Genomic DNA, 23,081 nt, shown 5'->3' on the forward strand with positions numbered 1-23,081 from the left:
TCTCCCAAATGCAATCTCACTTCTGCGCGCGCCTAATCGCACGGCCAGCTCGCTTATGCAAATTATAAATGCAATACATTAAATAAACTATGAATAGCACAGGAAGTTGTATCATTGAATCTACATAAAGAACGTACCTATGATCTTATACTGCTTGGAAGACAGATGGTTTGACATCATCCCACAGATGTGGGCACCCAGGCTGTGCCCTACGCAGTGAGTATTCTTCGCCAAAGCTCCATGCTCAGTTAGATGAGAATATAGTTGAGCTGAACACTGAGCCACGAGTCGTGTGTTGCTCAGGGCAGACAGGTAGCAAGGGAACTTGGTGAGGGGCTCCCAGTCTACTGTGAACACGTTATAATCGCCTCGAGAAGTATAACCTGGAACAATGTACATCAGGCTATTAGAGAACTTGTTGTGGAGCTTCTAGTCTACTGTGAACACGTTATAATTCCCTCTGGAAGAACTTGGAACAATTAACATCAGGATACTAGGGAACTTGGTGTGTATCTTCTAGTCTACTCTGAACATGCTCTAATCTCCCCCAGTTGCGGTGTTAAGTGGATTCAGTCCTTGCTATAACTACTGGATTTATCTTGAATGTTTTCAATAGCATTGCAGTATGTACTGTGTTATAGCTCTTGAAGCAGAGTTGATTACTTTATTTTAAGCTTCTGAGAAATGATTCTGAAAATGATTTTATTTGATTTAATTGCCAATAAGCGTTATATTCCTTTTTTGCAATTTGTTTTACGTCGCTCCCACACTGATAGGTCTTATGGCGACCAACATATTACTTTTTTGAAGGCAATCAAACCACAATTATGATAGTTAACTACCCTGAACAAAAACGTGTAAAACATTTATATTATATTCAGTGAACTTATGTTGAAAATCAAGCAGAAAATGATCGGGTGCGTTCAGACACAAAAGCAATTGGCTGATGTGTTAACAAAAGCAATGAGTCCTGTGATATCTGAGTGTTTCATGGTTTATCTTTGTTTGTTCAGGTGTTAAATGTATGCATGTCAGTAAGTATAGCATTGAGTGGGGGATGTTGGTCATTATCTTTTACATTCCATGACATGTTCATCATAGACGTGTAATGTAATTTCCTTGACGTTTAGGCCATCTGTTCCTATCTTCTGATTTAGTTTGTGCTAGTGTCTTGCTTACCTACTAGGCATGTAGTGTAGACATCGAGTGGTGATTAGATTTGTTATAAAGATCATTGAATGAGAGAAGGTCGCTTTCTATGCCAAGCAAAACCAGAAACAGGATGAGTGCACATCATCCTCAACACCAGGCGAAGGTGAACGGATGAAGAAATACAACTTCGAACTGAGGAAGGTTAGGTGCCACAACTGCGGAGTCATCAAGCGAAGTCTGTTGCTTGGTTAACTGCTCTTCGTTTTGAAGTCGGGAGTGATACATGGGGCGATGTTTCACTGATATTGGATGTGATGTAGTGCAGCAGTGGTTGCTAGAGTATAAATGGACTTTATAAATTGAACTGTTTCCAATCTATCAGTCAATAGCTTAGTACAAAAGGATGAAGCTGTCTTATTCGACTTAGTGGATGCAGGTTGTTTGATGCCAGGAGAGCCATTCAAGCCACACCGACAGAGGAGAACAAATTTAAAACAAAGAACGTCTGATGACAGTTTGAGCAACAAGGGGTCAGCACACAAGTTGAAGGATTATGGCACAGAACATACAAGTATTCCACCAATAAGGTGTTGACGGGAAGTCATACCAGGAGTTCTCACATTCATTGACGATAGTACTAGAAAAGTCTCAATTAGGCCCTTTAAAGCTAGGGTAGAGAATGAAACGGGGAATGGGATTAAATGTTTGCGGACAGACAATGGCGGAGAGTAAATGGGCTGGGCGCTGAATTGACAGCACCATGAAGTGGGCTTGTGGAGAGAGCCAACAGAGTTATCGTGGAAAGGGCCAGGAGGATGCTATCAGAGTGTAGCTGTATGTCTCACCAGCTGGAGGAACTGAAAATACATCACCAGAGGAGATCATAAGATTGATCGTAGCTCATCTCTGCCTATGCTCATGTACCTAAGCAGTTGTGTTACTACTTTGTAGGATATTGTGAGGAGCCCACAGGGTATCTGTAGGAAGAATGATAATAATAGTTTCGTGTGGCTATTTGTAGCTGGGTGCAGCCCATGTAAGGCGGCATCTGCCATGTGTAGGTAACTGCGTGTTATGTGTGGTGTGTGAGTTGCAGGGATGCTGGGGACAGCACAAACATCGAGCCACTGAAATTAACCAATGAGTGTTAAATTCCTCGACCCGGGGCACTCTGAACCGAAGTCCAGTACGCTGACCATTCAGCCAACCAGTCGGACAGGAAGAATGGTGAAGCCACGGGAGGACAGGACAGGTTCAGGGAAATGCAGTCGTACTACCTGAGCTCGTGTGGGGATTTGAAAGAAGACTACCAGCCAGAGATCCTCAGACACTTCAAGAAGCTTAAGCCGTGCAGATGGAGAAAGGGGTGTGACGGACTCAGGGGCGATACCGCACGCTATCTAGCGGTTGTTGTAACGTCTATGTATGTGTTTATGTAGAGTCTCAGCCTGTGGGATTGTTAATAAAAATGCTGATGATGATGATGCTTGTTGTTTTAAGGGGCCTAACATCGAAGGTCATCGGCCCCTTAATAAAAATAGACTAGCTTGTAATAAACACGGTGTTGTTACTCTACTCTCTAGTTGGTTTACCTCAAGGTAACTGAGCCATGTTTTCAAACAAAAACCTAATACGAAGATTCGTCATTTCTACTCTAAATAACGTACAAGCGAGAATCCAGCATCAACATGGGTGAAATTGCAAGGCATCTTTCAAAATTAAAACGTAAACGGAGCAAATACCTCACTCTTCATAAATCAAATAAATACGTTCTATCATTCAACACCTGTTGACGAAATGAAGCATTTCAGTCAACGTTTACGCGAAGCCTTGGACAACTTACTCGCCTTAGATGATTCCATTCAAGATCTGCTCGATGAGGTAGAATACAATACAGATACAATAGCATGTGAAGAGTACACAGGCAAAAGCAAACGAGCTATTAGAAGGGCGAAACATCTTCTGGAGCATAGTCAATTTGGAAATAGCATGAATGTCGCCACCCAATCTTCTACAAATCCAACGGTTCATAACGTTGTCCCAGAAGTGAGGTTACCAACGTTCTTTCACGGGAAAGATCGAGGAATGGTCCCGGTTTTGGGAACAATTTGAGGCATCCATCCGTCTCTGCCATAAATAAACACGTCTTTCTGCGCAGATACTTGGGAGGGGAACCAAAGCGGCTAGTCGGCGGGATAGCCGTTACAAGCGACACATCACGCTATGGGGATAAAAATAGAATGATCCAAGCACATCTAGATTTCTTAGAAAATCTTGAGGTTGCAGCTTCAGAGAGCCCGGAAATACTAAACAATACGTACATCGAATATCACAGGTGAATTTAAGTCTTAGGAGAGGACGTGGACTTATACGGAAGGATACTCGCTCCTAAGCTACTGCATGCCTTTCCGGAAGACGTCTGTCGCCGTTGGCTCATTCACGCCAAAAGACACAAGACGCAAGAAGGGAATCTCTCGAGACTAATGGAATTCCTTAATGAAGATGTCGAAGGAGCTATCAACGCACAAAAAATAGGGGGGGGGGGATCTTTTTCCTGCAGCACCTCACATACCTACAGCCGCCGCTTTTCAGGTGAACACAAAAGCAAACAATACTGCGGGAAGGAGCAAGCGGGTAACGGCAGCGTTTTGTGTATATTGTGAAAATGAAGGGCACTGGGGCCAAGACTGTCAACAAATACAAGACCCCATGGTTAGAACTGATCAACTTAGACGGCAAAACGTTGTTTCCTGTGTCTCAGGAAAGGTCACAATAAGGTTAAGTGTTTCAAACGAGGAAAGGCCTCCTGCAACCGGTGTAAGGGTCCCCATCACCTATCTATCTGCAGTAAAGCAGACACCCTGCCTTCTTCCGTTGCCAAAATAGAAGTCACCGTTTCTAACTTCACATACCTTCAGACTATTCGCACGAGGATCAAAGGACCGACAGGAAAACTGAAACTTACCCGTTGTGTCCTGGACAGTAGTCAGTCTAGCTTTCTCTGATAGATTCATTGGAACTCAGACATTGGAGTTAACCACCTTTGAATCACCTTCTTGGACTAACTCCAAGAAGGAACGCCTCATTTGAAATGATGGGATTTTCGACTAATGCTCGTATTTCCGTTGGTGCTTTCGAAAGTCACAACACCTATACACCACAACTAACGCCACCGCATGACATCACGGTCCTGGCTTCACTCAACAAACTCAAACTAGCAGATCCGTAAGGCGCGGACCACTACTGGAAGATTGTGACTATGAAACAACCAATGAGAGTATCCCATCTCTTGTTCTACTGCCTACTATATTTGGATACGTCGTTAGCGGAAACAGATTGGGCGTTACAGTCAACCAGATAATGGTCCATCTCCGATGAGAGTTGGCAGTTGGAAACAATCGGCATTAAGTAACATCAAGGGCGAGCACTGTCACCCAAGGTAACACCTACCGTAAGGAAGATGGAAGGAGGGCGTTCTCTTTTCCTCCAACTTCACCACAGCAGAAAGGCGATTCTCATCATTAGAAAACAGACTAAAAATACATGTTGGATTATATACGGAGAGCTCAAGTAGAGGCTGTTTCTCACAACAACTGTTCTGGGGATGTGTTTTACTTACCCCACCACATTGTGAAGAAATCCAACGCGAATAGCGCAAAATACAGAGTCGTCTTGGACGCATCCTCCCACGAAACAGGCTCTCCATCACTGAACGACGCGCTAACTTGTTACCGGAATTTCTAGGTACATTGTTGAGATTTAGAAAACACGACGGCCAACAAGCATCTCAACGAGGATGATTTCTATGGTATCGTGTCGAGCGGAGGGAGGACGGAACCTGTGACACATCAAACGAGCTGATATCCCATCGCTTTAAGCGCTTGCCCTTTGGATTGACATCTAGTCCAATCCTCCTGTCGGCCACTATAAGAGAAACTGCCACACTGAATCGGGACAGATATATAGTTGCATCAGAGCTAGTTGACAAATCTATGTTTATGGATGACTTCACTGCAAGTGTTAATGACGACTCAACGGTAATCGCTATATATATATCAGGAACTCACCGCGCTCTTACAACAGATTAAACTCCCACTTTCCAAGTGGGCGACTTACTCGGAACCGTTAAAGACGTTATGGCGCAAGGAAAAGCTGGAGAAAAGAAGAGTGACGTCCGTTCTGGGAGTAGACTGGAATAGTTGAAGATTGTCTCTTCACCAACAAGGAGAAGATTGCTAGCGATCTTATACACAAACCAGGAACCAAGAGAAACATTCTTCGTGCCAACGCCTAGTACTACGATCCTCTTGGACTTTTCGCACCAGTAGGAATTGTTGTTAAATTAATCTTTCAGAACACGTGGCTTAGAGGTTTAACTTGGGGGGAGTTACTACCTCCGGATATAGCAAAGGATTGGCATTCACGGATTAGCACACTTCAGTTCCTATCATCTATAAACATCCCCAGATGGATCGGGAGGTGGCAGACAAATCACGAATCACATGTGCACGTATTCTGTGATGCGTCTGAGAGGGCATACGGAGCAGTTTTTTATGAGACGTCAACACGGACTATACTACACCCGCTCGCATAGTTTGCTGCAAAAACAGACTAGCACCAGTGAAGAAGGTGACGCTTCCAAGATTAGAGTTGCTCGCCGCACTTATAGGCACTCGCCTCCTGTGCTATTTTTGTGAGGAAACAAGATTTCGACCTCAACAGAGCCACTCTGTGGAGCGACTCTACAATGACGTTGGGATGGATAAAAACGACCCAAAGAAATGGAAGACCTTCGTTGCCAATCGTGTAACAGAGATAATCAGCCACACAACTCCCAGCCAATGGCGACACTGTCTGGAGACCAAAACCCTGCAGATTATCTCACGCGAGGTATAGACGCAGACCAGCTACTATCCTTAGAAATGTGGTGGTGTGGTCCCTACTGGCTTACTCACAGCGACATTTGGCCACCTGATTTACCAACAGAACACCTGCCACTTTCAGAGATCAGAAAGCTGCCAAATGTGTTCGTAATCACCACTACTGAACCCGTCGTAGATGTACTAAGGTACAGTGTTTACTGGAAACTACTACATGTCACAGCGTGGGTATTTCGATTCATCTAAGCTCTCAAAGATAAAACAACCCGTTCTAATGCATTGGCTGCTGCAGAATTGCAAACCGCCCGAACATACTGGATCAAAAACGTCCAGCGATAAAAAATTCCTGCCGAGATAAGCGCACTACAGCAAGGTGTACAGCTACCCAATACATCGAAGCTTGCACGCCTCAACTCCTTTATGGACCAAGGGGTAATTCGACTAGGTGGGAGACTCCAATGTGCGGAGTTGACCAGTTGCGGAGCAGAAACACCCAATTATACTTCATGGTGAACACCACTTCACAAAATTGCTAATTAGACACACCCATATACGACTGCACCACTTAGGAGTTCGCATCGTATTAGGAGATCTACGGCAAGAATACTGGATTTTCCAAGCTAGGCGAACAATTAAGAAAGTACTGCATTCATGCCTACCATGCAAGATAGCTCGAAACACTCCCTTTGGCGAGATAAAGGCTCCCCTACCACTTGATCGTGTACAACTTACAGAGCAATTTTCTGTAACAGGTGTGGACTTCGCTGGCCCCCTGTATGTTAAATGGGGCAGAGAAGTTAAGAAATCGTACATAGTTCTGTTCACTTGTGCTTCCACTCACGCACTCCACCTGGAACTATCAACCGATATGTCAACAGAAAAAATTCTGACCCTCGAAGACGTCTTGGTAGACCCCAGTATGCATTACTACTGTGCTCACCAATCAGTCCAATGGAAGTTCATCGCACCACGGGCGGCTTGGTGGGGAGGATTCTGGGAGAGGATGGTCGGTTCTACCAAACGATGCCTGAGGAAGGTTCTAGGACGCTCGCAGCAGGACGAGGAAGGCTTGTACACAACACTTGTCAGCAGAGAAGCCGCCCTTAACAGCAGACCGGTCACCGAGGACACAAACACCGGCGATGTTCTGACACTATCTCACTTCCTAGTCGGAAAAAGGTTGACAGCCATCCCGTTTGGAGTAGAACCCACCATAGGAAAAAAATTTATATCGGAATCTCAAACAAGGCAGCGAGTTATTCAAGATTTTTGGAAACGTTGGAAAGCGGAGTACCTTCTCCAGTTGCGAAGCTACCACGAGGTGAAAATACCCCACAATCAACAGGGTTCGCCAAGGATCGGAGACGTTGCCCTCCTCCAGGAGGACTCTAGGAAACGAGCGAGAATAGAGGAGGTTCTCCCAGGGAGACGCCGGCCAGACGGCTCCAGAATCAGTCGACCTGGGTGGGGAGGTGATGTGACGGACTCAAGGCGATACCGCACGCTATCTAGCGGTTGTTGTAACGTGTGTTTATGTAGAGTCTGAGGCTGGGGGATTGTTAAAAAAAGAGACTTGCTTTAGAATAAACACGGTGTTGTTACTCCACAAGGGATCCTCTCTCCAGTTGATTTACCTCAAGGTAAGTGAGCCATACGATGGAAATATGTTTTCGAACAAAACGTGCAGTAGAATGCTTCAAGGCCAAGTATGGTGGTAGTTATTTACCCCGCTGCCTTGTCTGAAGAGTGAGATTTAAATATTCCACATTTAGATGGAACCTTCTTTAATTTTTATTTCTTCTTAAGGAGACAATTTTTATTGAGGGCTCTGAAGATAAAGTGTATCAACTACAAAAGGCAAATTTATGGCTAAAGCAAGCTTCTAATTGTTGGTATGATAAGTGTCGTAGCATACTAAATGATCTAGGTTTCATGCACATACGTTAAGGGTAGTCGTGTGTATCATAGCTGTTTATGTGGACGATTTTCTGGTGTTCTACAAAAACAATTAGTTCCGTCATTAGAAAATATTATTATGTCTATAATCTTGGTGAGGCTAAAAGTGTTCTAGGAATGAGGTTAACTTCATCAGCAAGAGTACATTAAAAGCATGCTGACTAAATTGAATCTGTCTTGAAGGATGCACAGATGCAGACATTGCACTGGTTATGTACGTTATAAGGAGAGTAAGAAGCAGTCCTGTGTTCCTCTATCTACCACAGAGGCTAAATATGTAAACCTCACACCTTGTGCAAAGAAAGAGATGGTGTTGCGTAGAATTTTAATGGGGATTTTAGAAAAAGACGCCAAAAAGTGATTTGGTCGAGAATAGTTGGTCTTTACAATGATAATAACTCAGCAGTTAAGAATCACAAATTGTGTTGAGATCAAAGCACATAGATGTAAGGTACGAAATCGTTATATTAAATAGCTGTAGCAGAAAGCAAGTTGATGGTAGAGTTTAAGACAACAAAACAAATGATTGCAGGTGCGCTAAACCAATTGTTATATCCCAGTAGAATACGACCACAGCATTTGTTTTATTCTTAGTCTTCCCATTTGTTGAGGTTGATTATTCAGATGTATCATGAGAAACTTTCAATGCAATTATTTGTGTAAGCAATGTGTTCATGCTTAATTACAAATGTAAATCGCGTATGGTCATAACACTAATAAACACTTCTTATAACATATAGAATATCAATATTCATTTACTTTCATTTTAGAAGTGTACAATGATTTGTTATTTTTAACAAAGACCACAGTCTTGAAGCGATAACCTCTTGAGCCCGTCGGTTGTAACCCAAGATAACTTTGAAGCCTCTCATGCAGTGATCACAGTGTTATCCCAGAAGATGGCTATGAAGCAGCTATAGCCAGTGAGGACTCCGGAGATGACCTGCTATAAACCATAGTCATGATTTTTTTTGCTAGGGGCTTTACGTCGCACCGACACAGATAGGGCTTATGGCGACGATGGGATAGGAAAGGCCTAGGAGTTGGAAGGAAGCGGCCGTGGCCTTAATTAAGGTACAGCCCCAGCATTTGCCTGGTGTGAAAATGGGAAACCACGGAAAACCATCTTCAGGGCTACCGATAGTGGGATTCGAACCTACTATCTCCCGGATGCAAGCTCACAGCCGCGCGCCTCTACGCGCACGACCAACTCGCCCGGTAGTCATGATTTCAAGTGGTCTGATCTGACATGATAAGATAAGAAATCCCTTAAATAATAGTTATTCTGTGCATGATCTCGTGGACAAAGTTTGTATTTATCTAAATAAATTTAAAATTTACGATAAACCAGGCGGGCTTCGCGAATTGATTAGAAAATAACATTCATGTAGATATTGAAATGCTTGAATCATACTTAATTTCTTTTAGGGATTTTACAACATTTGTATTTAATAATTCCTTAGTTTTGGCACTTATCTGGTAATCGTATCAATGCTGCTGTTATCAGCAGGGTTCAATTTGCAAAGAGTCTGCGGGTTACCATGCACTTGTATGAGCTTTACAGGGATCATCAGATGAGAAGGATTTCTAACTTGACTGGTGGTGGTATCAGTAGGGGCCAGCCACAGTAGGAGAGCAAGGCCTGTTCTTGACCATGACGTCACCATTTCTTCTGCTGACCCCGGCCTAAAGTCACTGAACCCATGACGTCATGAGCACGTGAACGTGACGACACATTGTTTGTAAACAAACCCACGTGTATTTTGACAGCTGTCATCTTGATGGACCCTAAGATCACTTTTGAGGACAAGAGAACGTCGATAACATCACTGCTACCATCTTGACAAGGCCTAACTTCATAGTTGCCAATTTATATATGTGGGCGGACGGAAGCTGAAATCCACGTGCATTGACAGTTGTCAAGATGACAGATCCTACCGACGCGGGTGCGGATTTTAAACAAGTGAACGTTGCTAACCTCACTGCTGCCATCTTGACAGGGGCTAACCTCACTGTTGTAATCGTAACGACGTAAAGGGCGCGGATATTAAAATCCACGTGCTTTTAACAGTTGTCAAGATGACAGATCCTAAAGACGCGGGTGCGGATTTTAAACAAGTGAACGTGGCTGACCTCACTGCTGCCATCTTGACAGGGGCTAACATCATTGTTCCCACCTTAAGCACGTAGGGGCGCGGAATGTAAAATCCACGTGCTTTTGACAGGTGTCAACCAAGTCAACGTCGCTAACCTCACTGCTACAATCTCAACAGGACCTAACGTCACTATTGTCAACTTAACTACGTGGAGGGTGCGGAATTTGAAAATCCAGGTGCGTTTGACAGCTGTCGTCTTGACAGGTCATAAGTGTGGGTACGATCCTAACCTTACTGCTACTAACTTGACAGGACATAGCCAGGGGCCTAACAGCAGATGATTATAGTTCTAAGGCTAGCCCTTCTCGACACCATGATCCTCCTCCTCCTCCTCCTTACAGTTTTACGGACAGACGCCCTCCTGTGCTAGATAGCCATTCCCCTCTACACCGTCGCTAAGGCTTTACGTCTCCATCCGACACGTAACTTGAACAAGACAGAACACGTTGACAATCTGTACGAGTTCAATCCTGTTACAGAGGACATAGAACATATATATAAACTGGTGTTGTCTTACAATAAATATTTTATTGGTCAGCATACATTCCCCATCGCGTTCTGAACAGGAAAAAAAGCTTACCTTGATAGGAGGAGGGCGCATGGCAGATGATGATCGCATCTCTCCCAATAATCACCGTGAACAGAAGAACTCTGTTCAGCATTAGAATAAAAAATATCTAATGCATGGATTTCGAGACCTGAAAAAGTCCTGGATTCGAAAGATGTTTATTGTTAGACGAATAGCATTGTGAGCTTAGCGTAAGGCTTTATATCCCCATCCTACAAACAAATAACCGTGAACATCATCCTCTCGCTGTGGAATATACTTACGCTGAACGGCGTTTGCCTTCTTGATGATATTTATTATCTTCTAACGCAAGACAATAAATAAAAATACGATCTTCTGCTGTCCCAGAGTAAATACCAAGCAAATGCTGCGACTGTATCTTCTGTCGATATTCGTTTTAGAATTTAAAAAACATCTCAAAATATTCCGGCAAACACAAAAGCCTATACTTACCATCTTCTAACGAATATTGTTACAAGACAATCCCTGTTCTAGGTGGAAATAGAGAACATAAATACTACCTTACTTAGTTGTGCAACCACAACGTTGTAATCATTGACAGCAGGCTGTGCGTATGCCCCGAGGTCTACGTCGTGCTAACTCATCAATGGTAGTTATTATTGGTTTGCAGTACGCGAAGAAGTACTGAACCACCGAACCAGCGGTCAGAGACCGGTGCGCTGCTGCCTGAGCTACGGAGGCTCTTGCATAAGATAACGGCGAGTTGGCCGTGCTGTTACGAGCCCGTGGCTGTGAGCTTGCATCCGGGAGATGGTGGGGTTCTGTTGATAAACATTATATTGTGTATTGCTTGCACAGCAGAGGCGTCCGTTTAATTCAAGGACGAGAGCGGTGACTACTCAACTACAGCGAGAGATTTACTGCAGGGTATCCTCCAACATACCCTCTGTTCTATATAGCAGGTGAGAGTAAGGTACTGGTCATTCTCTCTGCGGTTAGGGGCGTGCGGCTATAAGCTTGCATTCGTTAAATTAGTATGTTTAAAACAAACTATCTTCTTCTAAGTTCAACGCCAAGTCTTGAGCGGTAAACGCGTGGTCAGCAGAACGATAGATCTGCAGTATTAATAGAGGATAGATGTGCAGTTGTACTTCCTCTTAAAACAATAATCAACACTAATACCATTGATGTAATTAGCGTGCACAAGTTATATGCCAAGAAATACGATAATAATACAGTAAACGACAGGTATGAGGATACAGATTGTGCGGCCACTGCAGTGTAGTAGTAGTTTATGTGAATATCTATTATCGCTAACCGCCGACGCGCTAAAGTCCAGAGTCCCTCCTGGTCCTTTTTAATCGACTCTTACAACAGGTGTTTAGTGTTTAGAACACTGAATGTTCGATTGCAACATTTAAAAGTTTATAGATTTGAACACTAGGGACCTTTAATTGTCTAATGTAATGTTCACATCACCAGAATCGAACTCTAATGTAAAGAGAAACTACCTCACTCCTTGTTCGTCTCTTCTGCAATGTCTACGCTATAAAACGCAAATGAATGCGATTTAACTAAATTAAAGGAAGAATGATCGAAGCACACTCTTATTGTAAAAAAATCGAATACTAGACACACACACAGTACTTACTTTGATATCAAGCAAGAGCACACATTAGACAATACTTTCTCCTAATTAATCAGATTTCTGTAATACGTTCCTCGAAATACTAGGTATGAAATACGGAACTGAATGGCACATGCAGCGACACTTACTTACCTTGATTGTTTTTATGTCGGTATGAAATTCCGTTGAGATATATTCTAATATTTGTTAATTTTAGAAGATTTAAAACTCCTGTGCGCGCAATAATAAAATATGTGTGTGTAAGGAGCTAAATCACAGCATTTGCTTATTCTACAATCAATTCCGTATTTTTTGCGTGTGCGCTGTACGTTGCTGCCTTATGTTGTCACACTGATAGTGAAATAGAGACCCCGGTGAATATGGTACACAGTCTGACTACACTACAGTGCGTGTTTGGTTTAAATCGTGTAGTCTCTTGTAAAATTAACAAATATTAGAATATATCTCAACGGAATTTCATACCGACATAAAAACAATCAAGGTGAGTAAGTGTCGCTGCATGTGCCATTCAGTTCCGTATTTCATACCTAGTATTTCGAGGAACGTATTACAGAAATCTGATTAATTAGGAGAAAGTATTGTCTAATGTGTGCTCTTGCTTGATATCAAAGTAAGTACTGTGTGTGTGTCTAGTATTCGATTTTTTTACAATAAGAGTGTGCTTCGATCATTCTTCCTTTAATTTAGTTAAATCGCATTCATTTGCGTTTTATAGCGTAGACATTGCAGAAGAGACGAACAAGGAGTGAGGTAGTTTCTCTTTACATTAGAGTTCGATTCTGGTGATGTGAACATTACATTAGACAATTAAAGGTCCCTAGTGTTCAAATCTATAAACTTTTAAATGTTGCAATCGAACATTCAGTGTTCTAAACACTAAACACCTGTTGTAAGAGTCGATTAAAAAGGACCAGGAGGGACTCTGGACTTTAGCGCGTCGGCGGTTAGCGATAATAGATATTCACATAAACTACTACTACACTGCAGTGGCCGCACAATCTGTATCCTCATACCTGTCGTTTACTGTATTATTATCGTATTTCTTGGCATATAACTTGTGCACGCTAATTACATCAATGGTATTAGTGTTGATTATTGTTTTAAGAGGAAGTACAACTGCACATCTATCCTCTATTAATACTGCAGATCTATCGTTCTGCTGACCACGCGTTTACCGCTCAAGACTTGGCGTTGAACTTAGAAGAAGATAGTTTGTTTTAAACATACTAATTTAACGAATGCAAGCTTATAGCCGCACGCCCCTAACCGCAGAGAGAATGACCAGTACCTTACTCTCACCTGCTATATAGAACAGAGGGTATGTTGGAGGATACCCTGCAGTAAATCTCTCGCTGTAGTTGAGTAGTCACCGCTCTCGTCCTTGAATTAAACGGACGCCTCTGCTGTGCAAGCAATACACAATATAATGTTTATCAACAGAACCGCACCATCTCACACTTAGGCAAGGGCTTAACTTTACAAAAGATAAGGGCTTAACCTCACACTCTAGCTGAGAGTAGGGCTTATCTCATGCTAGGCAAGGCTTAACCTCACACTCTAGCTAAGAGTAGGGCTTATCTCACGCTAGGTAAGGGCTTAACCTCACTCTAGCTACGAGTAGGGCTTATCTCACGCGAGACAAGGGCTTAAACTCATACTATGATGATGATGATGCTTGTTGTTTAAAGGGGCCTAACATCGAAGGTCATCGGCCCCAAATGGTACGAAATTGACGATATGAGAGGATCATTAAAGTATTAAAATGTATTCACTGACTAGAGTTTAAAATAAATTGTGATGAAATATTATCATGAGATTAAAACTGTCAATGGAACTAATTCGCAATGCCTTATTTTCTAATAAAAGAGGAAGTACGGGTGATAATCAAATACGGCATTGCCTGGAAATACACACATATATATCATGACAGAAATTAAAATAACCCATTAAAATACGCAAACACGAACTAAAATAGAGTAAAAGGGATAAAAGCGCAGTTAACACTAACACAAAGTACATTATTACGCGCGATAAAAAAGACTACTATCCCTCATGAAACCGATGACGAAGTCTGCTGGCTGCTTGTCATCACGCAGGATGAGGGAGGTGGTACTCGGGATTGTTAGCCTACGGCGCAGATCGACCAGGTTCACACACTCCGTAAGGATGTGTACCACGGTAAGATGATCGCCGCTACTACTCACCGGAGGGGGTGCGTCATTATACCGTGGCCGATCCGTAGACGACATTATACCACTGCTTCCCTCCAAGAAGCCCGAACGGAAGTCCTCCATACCTTCGTTCTACTGCACATTTTATCGCTCTCAGCTTATTTGGGACATAACAAGATATCTCACCTGAGAGCGAATATCACTTGCTGGAAGCTTGAAAGGCAACGGGGGTAGTGTTACTGCCTCCTTGGCAGCCTGATCTGCTAACTCGTTTCCCTCTACACCCGTGTGGCTTGGGAGCCACAGAAACGTGATTCTGGTGCTGGTATCCGAACACCCGGCCAGCAGGACCTGGACCCGCTGCACCAGAGGGTGTAGATGGAAACAGGTATCAATAGACTGTAGCGAGTTCAAGGAGTCAGAACAGAGAAGGAAGTGTCGGCGCGTACCGCAGAGCTTCACAGATAGCATAGAGCTCTGCTCTGTACACACTGCAGGTTTCCGGGAGAGCAAAAAGAAACCTATCACCTATCGACAACGATCGCACAGCCCACTTTCGTGTCCGTTTAAACGACGACTGAACATTTATACGAGCCAAACACGGGTCCGTGTTTTCCTTCGGACCAGTGTGCAGATCCAGGATTATTTCAGGTCATCGTACTACCCACGGAGGTAAGTAAGCAAAACTTTATTTTTCTACCGATCTTACAGTTACACAACCTAATCGATCTTAACGGAGAAAAATAGCAATTCTCAATTAAAAAAACAACCATGCAAAATTAAGAGAGTTACAAGCAAAGACAAAAAACAAAGAAAACTAGATTGCGTAGATAATGCATTATAGATATACAATGATACCCCACACTGGTGGGCAGAAGAGCAAAAAACACAAAAAACATGGGAAGAGTTAGTCCACTGGCCTCTCGGCCAGCTGAGTTAAATGTAAAACTAAAAGGACAAAGTACGGCAACCCCAGGTTCTCACTTCTTGGGTACGTGTTGGCGTGTGTGACCCGAATGCTGGTAAGTCAACCGCCAGCACCTCCCCACTGCTTGTGTCATCACAAATCACACTATCTTCCTCCTCTCGGCACTCTTCCATTACGCCACTAACCACCTCAGAAGCGTATCTTCATTGCACGGATGAGAAATCCACTCCAACTGTTATTTATTAAACACCCGCCTCTCTGCCAGCGTTTCTTTATACTCTGTCAGCAAATGAAAGTCTTTCCATTCTTCACCACATAATACACACAACGTACTTACTCTTAACTTCGTCCAGCCTTTATTAACTTATACACCTAACAGCCACCAGATTAACCCTCTTCTCACCTCCCTATTTACATTTGCAACTCTCAAATTTAGCATCTGATTAACCCTCAGAAACTTTTTTTGGGTAGCCCGCTTCCGGCATTCGGCCTCCAATTCTTGTTCAGGAATATCTCTCGCCTTCTTAATCACGTGTTTCCAATGCGTGCCATTACTCCCGCCCCATTTAACATTATAAAACTCGCCAAACCCCAGTCTATCTAAGGTGTTTTTCACTTTGTCCACCCAGTAATCACCATAATTGTCCTCCATTTGACTTTGGTAGGCCGACTGTAGGATCAGGCCCCCTACCCCTTCTCTTAATCTACACCAGTAACCAAGCACTATTTTCAAAATATCGATCTTAATGGACTCTTTATACAACATCTTCACACCTGCACTCGCGGTGCACAAGGGTAGGCCCGTAACAACCTAGCAGAACCTACTCTCTACCTGCTCTAGTATCACACACTCCTTTTGTACGCCCCAAACCTCCGAAGTATATAGCATTTTAGCCTTCACCGCCGTATTAAATACCATGCTTTGTATAGCATAGCTTGCTCCCCTAAATTTATTTTCCAATATTCTAGTTACTGAGAGTGCTGCTTGGCCTTTCCATTTGGCACGCCTAATCTGCTCCATGCAGCTACCATTTCTACTCAGCATCACCTCCACGTACTCCATCTTTTCCACCACCTCAATCACTTCCCCGTTTATTACCCACTTTATTCCCGGTTTATTTTTATTCCCTTTCCTGCATACCATCACCTTGGACTTCTTAGGGTTGATGTTGAATGAGCATTTCTCCGCAAAACACCCTACATTATTCAAGCTTCTTTCCAAACCTCCAGCTGTCAACGACAGCAACAACACATCATCCGCAAAGGTCAATCCTGGAATTTCTTGTTTGCCTAGTACCGGGTAAGCCAATTTTCTCTCTACATGGCCACCTAATAGTTCGTTTATAAACAATAGGAAAAGAATTTGCGACAATTTACATCCCTGTTTCAACCCCACTTCCTCCACCCTGATGCTGCAATAGATACTTCTGATGGCTCTTCTCACCCCAACCAGGGCCTCCCTGCTCACTGAATCGAACGCCTTCTGGAAGTCAATTGTGGCAATAAATACTTTGGCGCCTGCCTTTCCCACATATTTATCAATTATGGTTCTCACGATCATTAAATTATCAGCCGTTATCCTCCGCTTCCTAAATCCATTTTGAAAACACGATAGGAGTAATCCTCTGCCCACTTGCTCAATCTATTTCCTAGAATACCCGTGTACACCTTGCTCAGGGAGTCCAGCAGGGTTATACCTCTATAATTACTGGGATTAGTCTTCTCTCCTTTATTTTTATAAATAGGACATTCTTTAGGGAATTTCGCCCCTTATGTTACCAAACTCTTTATCATCTGCTACTTCCTTCCAATACACATACACACTTTCCCCACCCGCAGTCCTGATCTTCAATTTCTTTATCACTCCCATCACCTCCTCATCAGTTATTCTCTTTTCCAGCTCTTGGCAGCCCCTCTATAGCCCCTATCCACTTTATCACCTCCGTCGACCCTTACCCACCTTTCCTGTACGCCTAATAATTCCTGGAAATACTCTAGCCATGTTCCATATTCGATTTTCGGTTTCGTCTTTCTACTCGTCCCCCTATTAATTTTTTTAAACCTTACCCAAACCTTATCTCCTTCCCTGTTCTTGCACTCCCTATTTAAAGCTTCCGTTTGAGCCTCCTGCCAAAGTTTTTCTTCTCTCCTATCATTTTCTTGAATTCCTTCCTCATCGTGCAGAATTTTTCCCTTAACCCCTCCCACCCTCAGCCAACGCTCTCAACACTGCCTTCCTTATCGAACCACCCCTCTGTTCTTATTCCTGTATGATATCCTCCACTGTTTTCCTCCCCGGATACTCAAGTAACTCGACAGCTCAATCCACACCCTGATGATCTGGAATTCTTCCTCCTCCAGGTATTTGCTTAACTTCGCTCTCCCCTCCTTTGACCAGATATACTTAGGAACTGTGCGACCTCTCACACTCCCCCATCTTCCCGGACCCTTCTCTTATGCACCCCCCATCCCTATTTACGATTATAGATATCGGGGAGTCAACCACTTCTATCCTATTAATTCTGTCCAACAGTACGTCCTTCATTTGTAACATATGTATTTTCTCTTACACCGCAAGTCACACGCCCCACATACGGTAAACATTTCTCCAGGCCCGCTCACATCTAGCGGAAGCGCGCCTCGCCACACCAGTGTGTGTGAAGCGCGCCTCGCCACACCAGTGTGTATGAAGCGCGCCTCGCCACACCAGTGTGTATGAAGCGCGCCTCGCCACACCAGTGTGTATGAAGCGCGCCTCGCCACACCAGTGTGTGTGAAGCGCGCCTCGCCACACCAGTGTGTATGAAGCGCGCCACACCAGTGTGTATGAAGCGCGCCTCGCCACACTAGTCCTCGCCACACCAGTGTGTATGAAGTGCGCCTCGCCACACCAGTGTGTATGAAGCGCGCCACACCAGTGTGTATGAAGCACGCCTCGCCACACCAGTGTGTATGAAGCGCGTCTCGCCACACCAGTGTGTATGAAGCGCGCCTCGCCACACCAGTGTGTATGAAGCGCGCCTCGGCACATCAGTGTGTATGAAGCGCGCCTCGCCACACCAGTGTGTATGAAGCGCGTCTCGCCACACCAGTGTGTATGAAGCGCGCCACACCAGTGTGTATGAAGCACGCCTCGCCACACCAGTGTGTATGAAGCGCGCCTCGGCACATCAGTGTGTATGAAGCGCGCCTCGCCACACCAGTGTGTATGAAGCGCGCCACACCAATGTGTATGAAGCACGCCTCGCCACACCAGTGTGTATGAAGCGCGCCACACCAGTGTGTATGAAGCGCGCCTCGCCACACCAGTGTGTATGAAGCGCGCCACACCAGTGTGTATGAAGCGCGTCTCGCCACACCAGTGTGTATGAAGCGCGCCACACCAGTGTGTATGAAGCACGCCTCGCCACACCAGTGTGTATGAAGCGCGCCTCGGCACATCAGTGTGTATGAAGCGCGCCTCGCCACACCAGTGTGTATGAAGCGCGCCACACCAATGTGTATGAAGCACGCCTCGCCACACCAGTGTGTATGAAGCGCGCCACACCAGTGTGTATGAAGCGCGCCTCGCCACACCAGTGTGTATGAAGCGCGCCACACCAGTGTGTATGAAGCGCGCCTCGCCACACCAGTGTGTATGAAGCGCGCCACACCAGTGTGTATGAAGCGCGCCTCGCCACACCAGTGTGTATGAAGCGCGCCTCGCCACACCAGTGTGTATGAAGCGCGCCTCGCCACACCAGTGTGTATGAAGCGCGCCTCGCCACACCAGTGTGTATGAAGCGCGCCACACCAGTGTGTATGAAGCACGCCTCGCCACACCAGTGTGTATGAAGCGCGCCTCGGCACATCAGTGTGTATGAAGCGCGCCTCGCCACACCAGTGTGTATGAAGCGCGCCACACCAATGTGTATGAAGCACGCCTCGCCACACCAGTGTGTATGAAGCGCGCCACACCAGTGTGTATGAAGCGCGCCTCGCCACACCAGTGTGTATGAAGCGCGCCACACCAGTGTGTATGAAGCGCGCCTCGCCACACCAGTGTGTATGAAGCGCGCCACACCAGTGTGTATGAAGCGCGCCTCGCCACACCAGTGTGTATGAAGCGCGCCTCGCCACACCAGTGTGTATGAAGCGCGCCTCGCCACACCAGTGTGTATGAAGCGCGCCTCGCCACACCAGTGTGTATGAAGCGCGCCACACCAGTGTGTATGAAGCGCGCCTCGCCACACCAGTGTGTATGAAGCGCGCCTCGCCACACCAGTGTGTATGAAGCGTGACTCAGCCGAGCGCTTGTTGGCTGAAGATGCTGAGAGCGAAGAACAAAGGCATTTTGGGTTCACGACATAAAAGGAATTTAAATGGTGAATTTTGTTTCAATCGCTGTTGCGCGATCAAGAGAAATTCAAAGTGTATTTTCGAATGAGCATTGAGAAATTTCAACAGCTATTTCATCTTGTTGAAGAAGATTTAAATAAGCATTTTACGTGAAGCTATATCAACGACCCTACGACAGGTGAGTTATTTATGTTGCATATTTTAATAGTTCGTAATGTTCCATTTATTACAAAACTCTAGTGGCATGCATATAATAAACACAACTAGAACTACATGATAATATATATTAAATATTAAAATCAGCGATGTACTAGTACTCAAGTCGTTATGTTAATGCATATAATTTTAAATAATTACGAATAACAATGTAATTTATTATTAAAAGTAGTAACTTAACAGTTTAAGCGTCTCTGGGGAATGTGAATATCCGTAGAGGAAGCAAGCACTGTGCTGTGTACCGCCAGTGTACCGCATGGACTCGACGAAAACATCAGACTACTTTACGAATGTTACCGAAGTTATATTCCGGCGGGAGGAGCGGAAGAAATATTCTCGCCAAGCAACTTCCTAGTCTTCGGCGCGGCACGTTTCCCCTCCAGTCTGTGCAAATGTGAGCCACTGCATCTAACACGCAGTGAAAGAATATTTTCCGCCTTCGCGCCGCGTCTCGCTTCCGCTAGGTGTGAGCGGGCCTTATCTTCACTTTTCCTATCTCCCATCTTTACTCTCCTTTCCTCTTTACCATACTCTGGACTAGAGCATCCTATTCTTGCATTGAAGTCCCCTAACAAAATCAATCCGTCCTCTTCGTACTTTCCACTAATAATATTTATTTCCTCTATCAGGCCATCAAAAAATTAATCATTCGCATATATTGATCCCCTTGGAGGGTTGTATATAAAACCCAAACAAACATTTTTTTCTTTCCGCCCCTCCCCCTCCATTTTAAACCTAACCCATAAAACCTCTTCTAGCTCCTTTTCTATATCTATTACTTGATCACTTACTTCTTCCTTAACTAATAATGAAGTTCCGCCAGAATTTCTCCCCTTCTTTTCGTGCTTTTTCTTCGTTTTAATCTTTATCACGAACCCCTTCAAGGTTAGATTTATCCCTTCTTTTAGCCTAGTCTCTAGGAGGGCCACTATATCAAAACTCTCCACCATCTTGCAAACTTCCCACCCCCTTCAATATTTATAACGCCTATCTTACACCCTAGCTACCTACTACCCTCCCCTAACCCCTCCTTATCGCCCTTATTTTTATTTACCTCAGCAGCGTTATTCTAGTTCTACGAAGTCCTTCTGTTTCCTCTCTCGACAGTCACGAGCGAGGACGTGTGCGCTACAGCAATACAGGCATGGCATGGTGCAAGGCAGTGTTGGAAGGAAGGTGGAGTTGAGAGAGGAAGAGAAATTAGTGGTTATAAAGGACTGTTGGAGATTATGTTGTGTGCGACGGTTATTGCGACGCTGCTGGTGGTAGGAGGTATAGAAAAGAATCCGGGTCCAAACCAGGGACCGTTCGGCTGGGAGGAGCTTGAAGAGATCAAGAGAGTGGTGAAGGAAGCAAGCAAAGGAGAAGAAATTAAGGAAATGATGCAGGAACACCAGGCAACCCAAATGAAGGAGATGAAGGACTTAAAAAGTTTTATAAAAGAAGAAATTGGAGGTGTAAATGACAAGTTAGCGGAGATAGAAGATGAGGTAGGGAGCTTGAAAAAGAAGGTGGTGGTACTGGAAGAGAAATTAACAGCAATGAAGAGAGAAGTGAGGTTAGCGAGGAACGAATCGGCAAGAAAAAATGTGTTTGTGTATGGTGTACCTGAGGAAGGAACAGAATCAAAAGTGGAATTAGTATTGAAAGTGGTGGACATAGTTTCGAACAAAATGAAGATAAACTTTTCTGAAGTTGATATAGATGATATATATAGAGTGGGAAGGAACAAGGGACATAGGCCGGTGAAGTTAAGATTAATATCAACCCTGATGGCTGATATACTTCTGAGGAATGCTGGAAATTTGAAAGGATCGAACATTTATTTGAAGCCTGAGATAGAGAAAGAAGATAGGATGCGGTTGGATGTCTATAAGCGGCATATGTGGCGTGCTAGAGCGGAGGGATTGCGAGTCAAGATAGTGGGGAGGTGTCTGGTTACTTCAGGCAGAAATTGGTCGCGATCGTGGACACAGGAGGAACTGCTGAGGATGGAAAAATGTGAGGAGGAAATGAGTTGCAGAAATCGAGAGCAGGGCGACATCAGTACGGAGAAGGAAGAGAGAAGAGGGGACTGTGGTGTCAGCGGGCAGGTAGCGAAGACAGCAGAGTCCTTGGCGAGTCAGAACAGCCCAAGCAGGAGTGAATCAACAAGTAGGACACTAGACCGAAGTGAAGTGGATACAGGTAGTGAAGAGGTGACGGGAAGGGAAAGGAGTCAGGGTAGTGACTTAACCTCCCCAAATAGGAATAATGCAGAAATAAACCTGGAGAGAAAGCAGGCGTTAAATAAGGCGAGATCCTTAAGTTTAAAAGATCTATGGGGTGGGAAAAAAGGCTCTGGCACGGAAAAGGGGAAGGATGGGGGTGAGAAGAAAGAGAGGGATGGGGTGGAGCCAAAAGGAAGAATCACGAGAAGTAAGGGGTGAAGTGGTGAAATGCAGAAGTATAGGGAGGGAGGGGAGGAAATAAATAACTAGATATGGTGATAGGGATGCTGAATATTGAGGGGTTGATGGGGAAGTTAGGGAATAAGGAAATTGTGGATTTAGTGAAAGATTTTGAGATTATTGCTCTAGTAGAGACGTGGTTAGGGAAGGGGGTTGAAATTACATGGGACGGTTATAGAGTAGTTAACGTGTTAAGGAAAAAAATAGGGAAGAGGGGCCGAAACCCAGGGGGCATAGTAGTTTTAACAAGAAATGAGATAGCTGAATGGGTGGAGACGTTACAGACTAGGGTAGAAGGGGTAGTGTGGTTGAGAGTAAAAATGGGGAAGGGGGCAGCGGAAGCAATTTGTCTGGCACTGCTTTATAACCATCCGAGCGATTCAGTGTATGCAAATAAACATTTTTTTGACGAACTGATTGAAGAAATAAACACAATTAAAGGAATGTATGTAGAAGATGGGATGATTTTATTGGGGGATTGGAATGCGAGAGTGAGCAATAGAGTACCGGTATACGGGAAAGAAGTAAGAGTAGACGAGATACTGCAAAGGAAGAGTAAGGATAATGTTGTAAATAGTTATGGAGAAAGGTTATTAGAGTTATGTGCTCTAGAACATTTATTCATTTTAAATGGGTGGATGAAGGGGGATAGTGTGG

General features: G+C 44.3%; 1 protein-coding gene across 1 annotated transcript in view; it reads right to left on the reverse strand.

The window, feature by feature from the left end:
• LOC136881055 (lipase member H-A-like) overlaps nucleotides 1-23,081 on the reverse strand; it is a 377,915-nt gene that overhangs the window by 301,492 nt on the left and 53,342 nt on the right. Inside the window, exon 3 of the mRNA XM_067153658.2 lies at nucleotides 138-383. Within this exon, the coding sequence (XP_067009759.1) occupies nucleotides 138-383 (246 nt within the window). The remainder of the gene's footprint in view (nucleotides 1-137; nucleotides 384-23,081) is intronic.

The sequence above is a fragment of the Anabrus simplex genome, chromosome 9 (genome assembly GCF_040414725.1).
Source record: "Anabrus simplex isolate iqAnaSimp1 chromosome 9, ASM4041472v1, whole genome shotgun sequence".
NCBI lineage: Eukaryota > Metazoa > Arthropoda > Insecta > Orthoptera > Tettigoniidae > Anabrus > Anabrus simplex.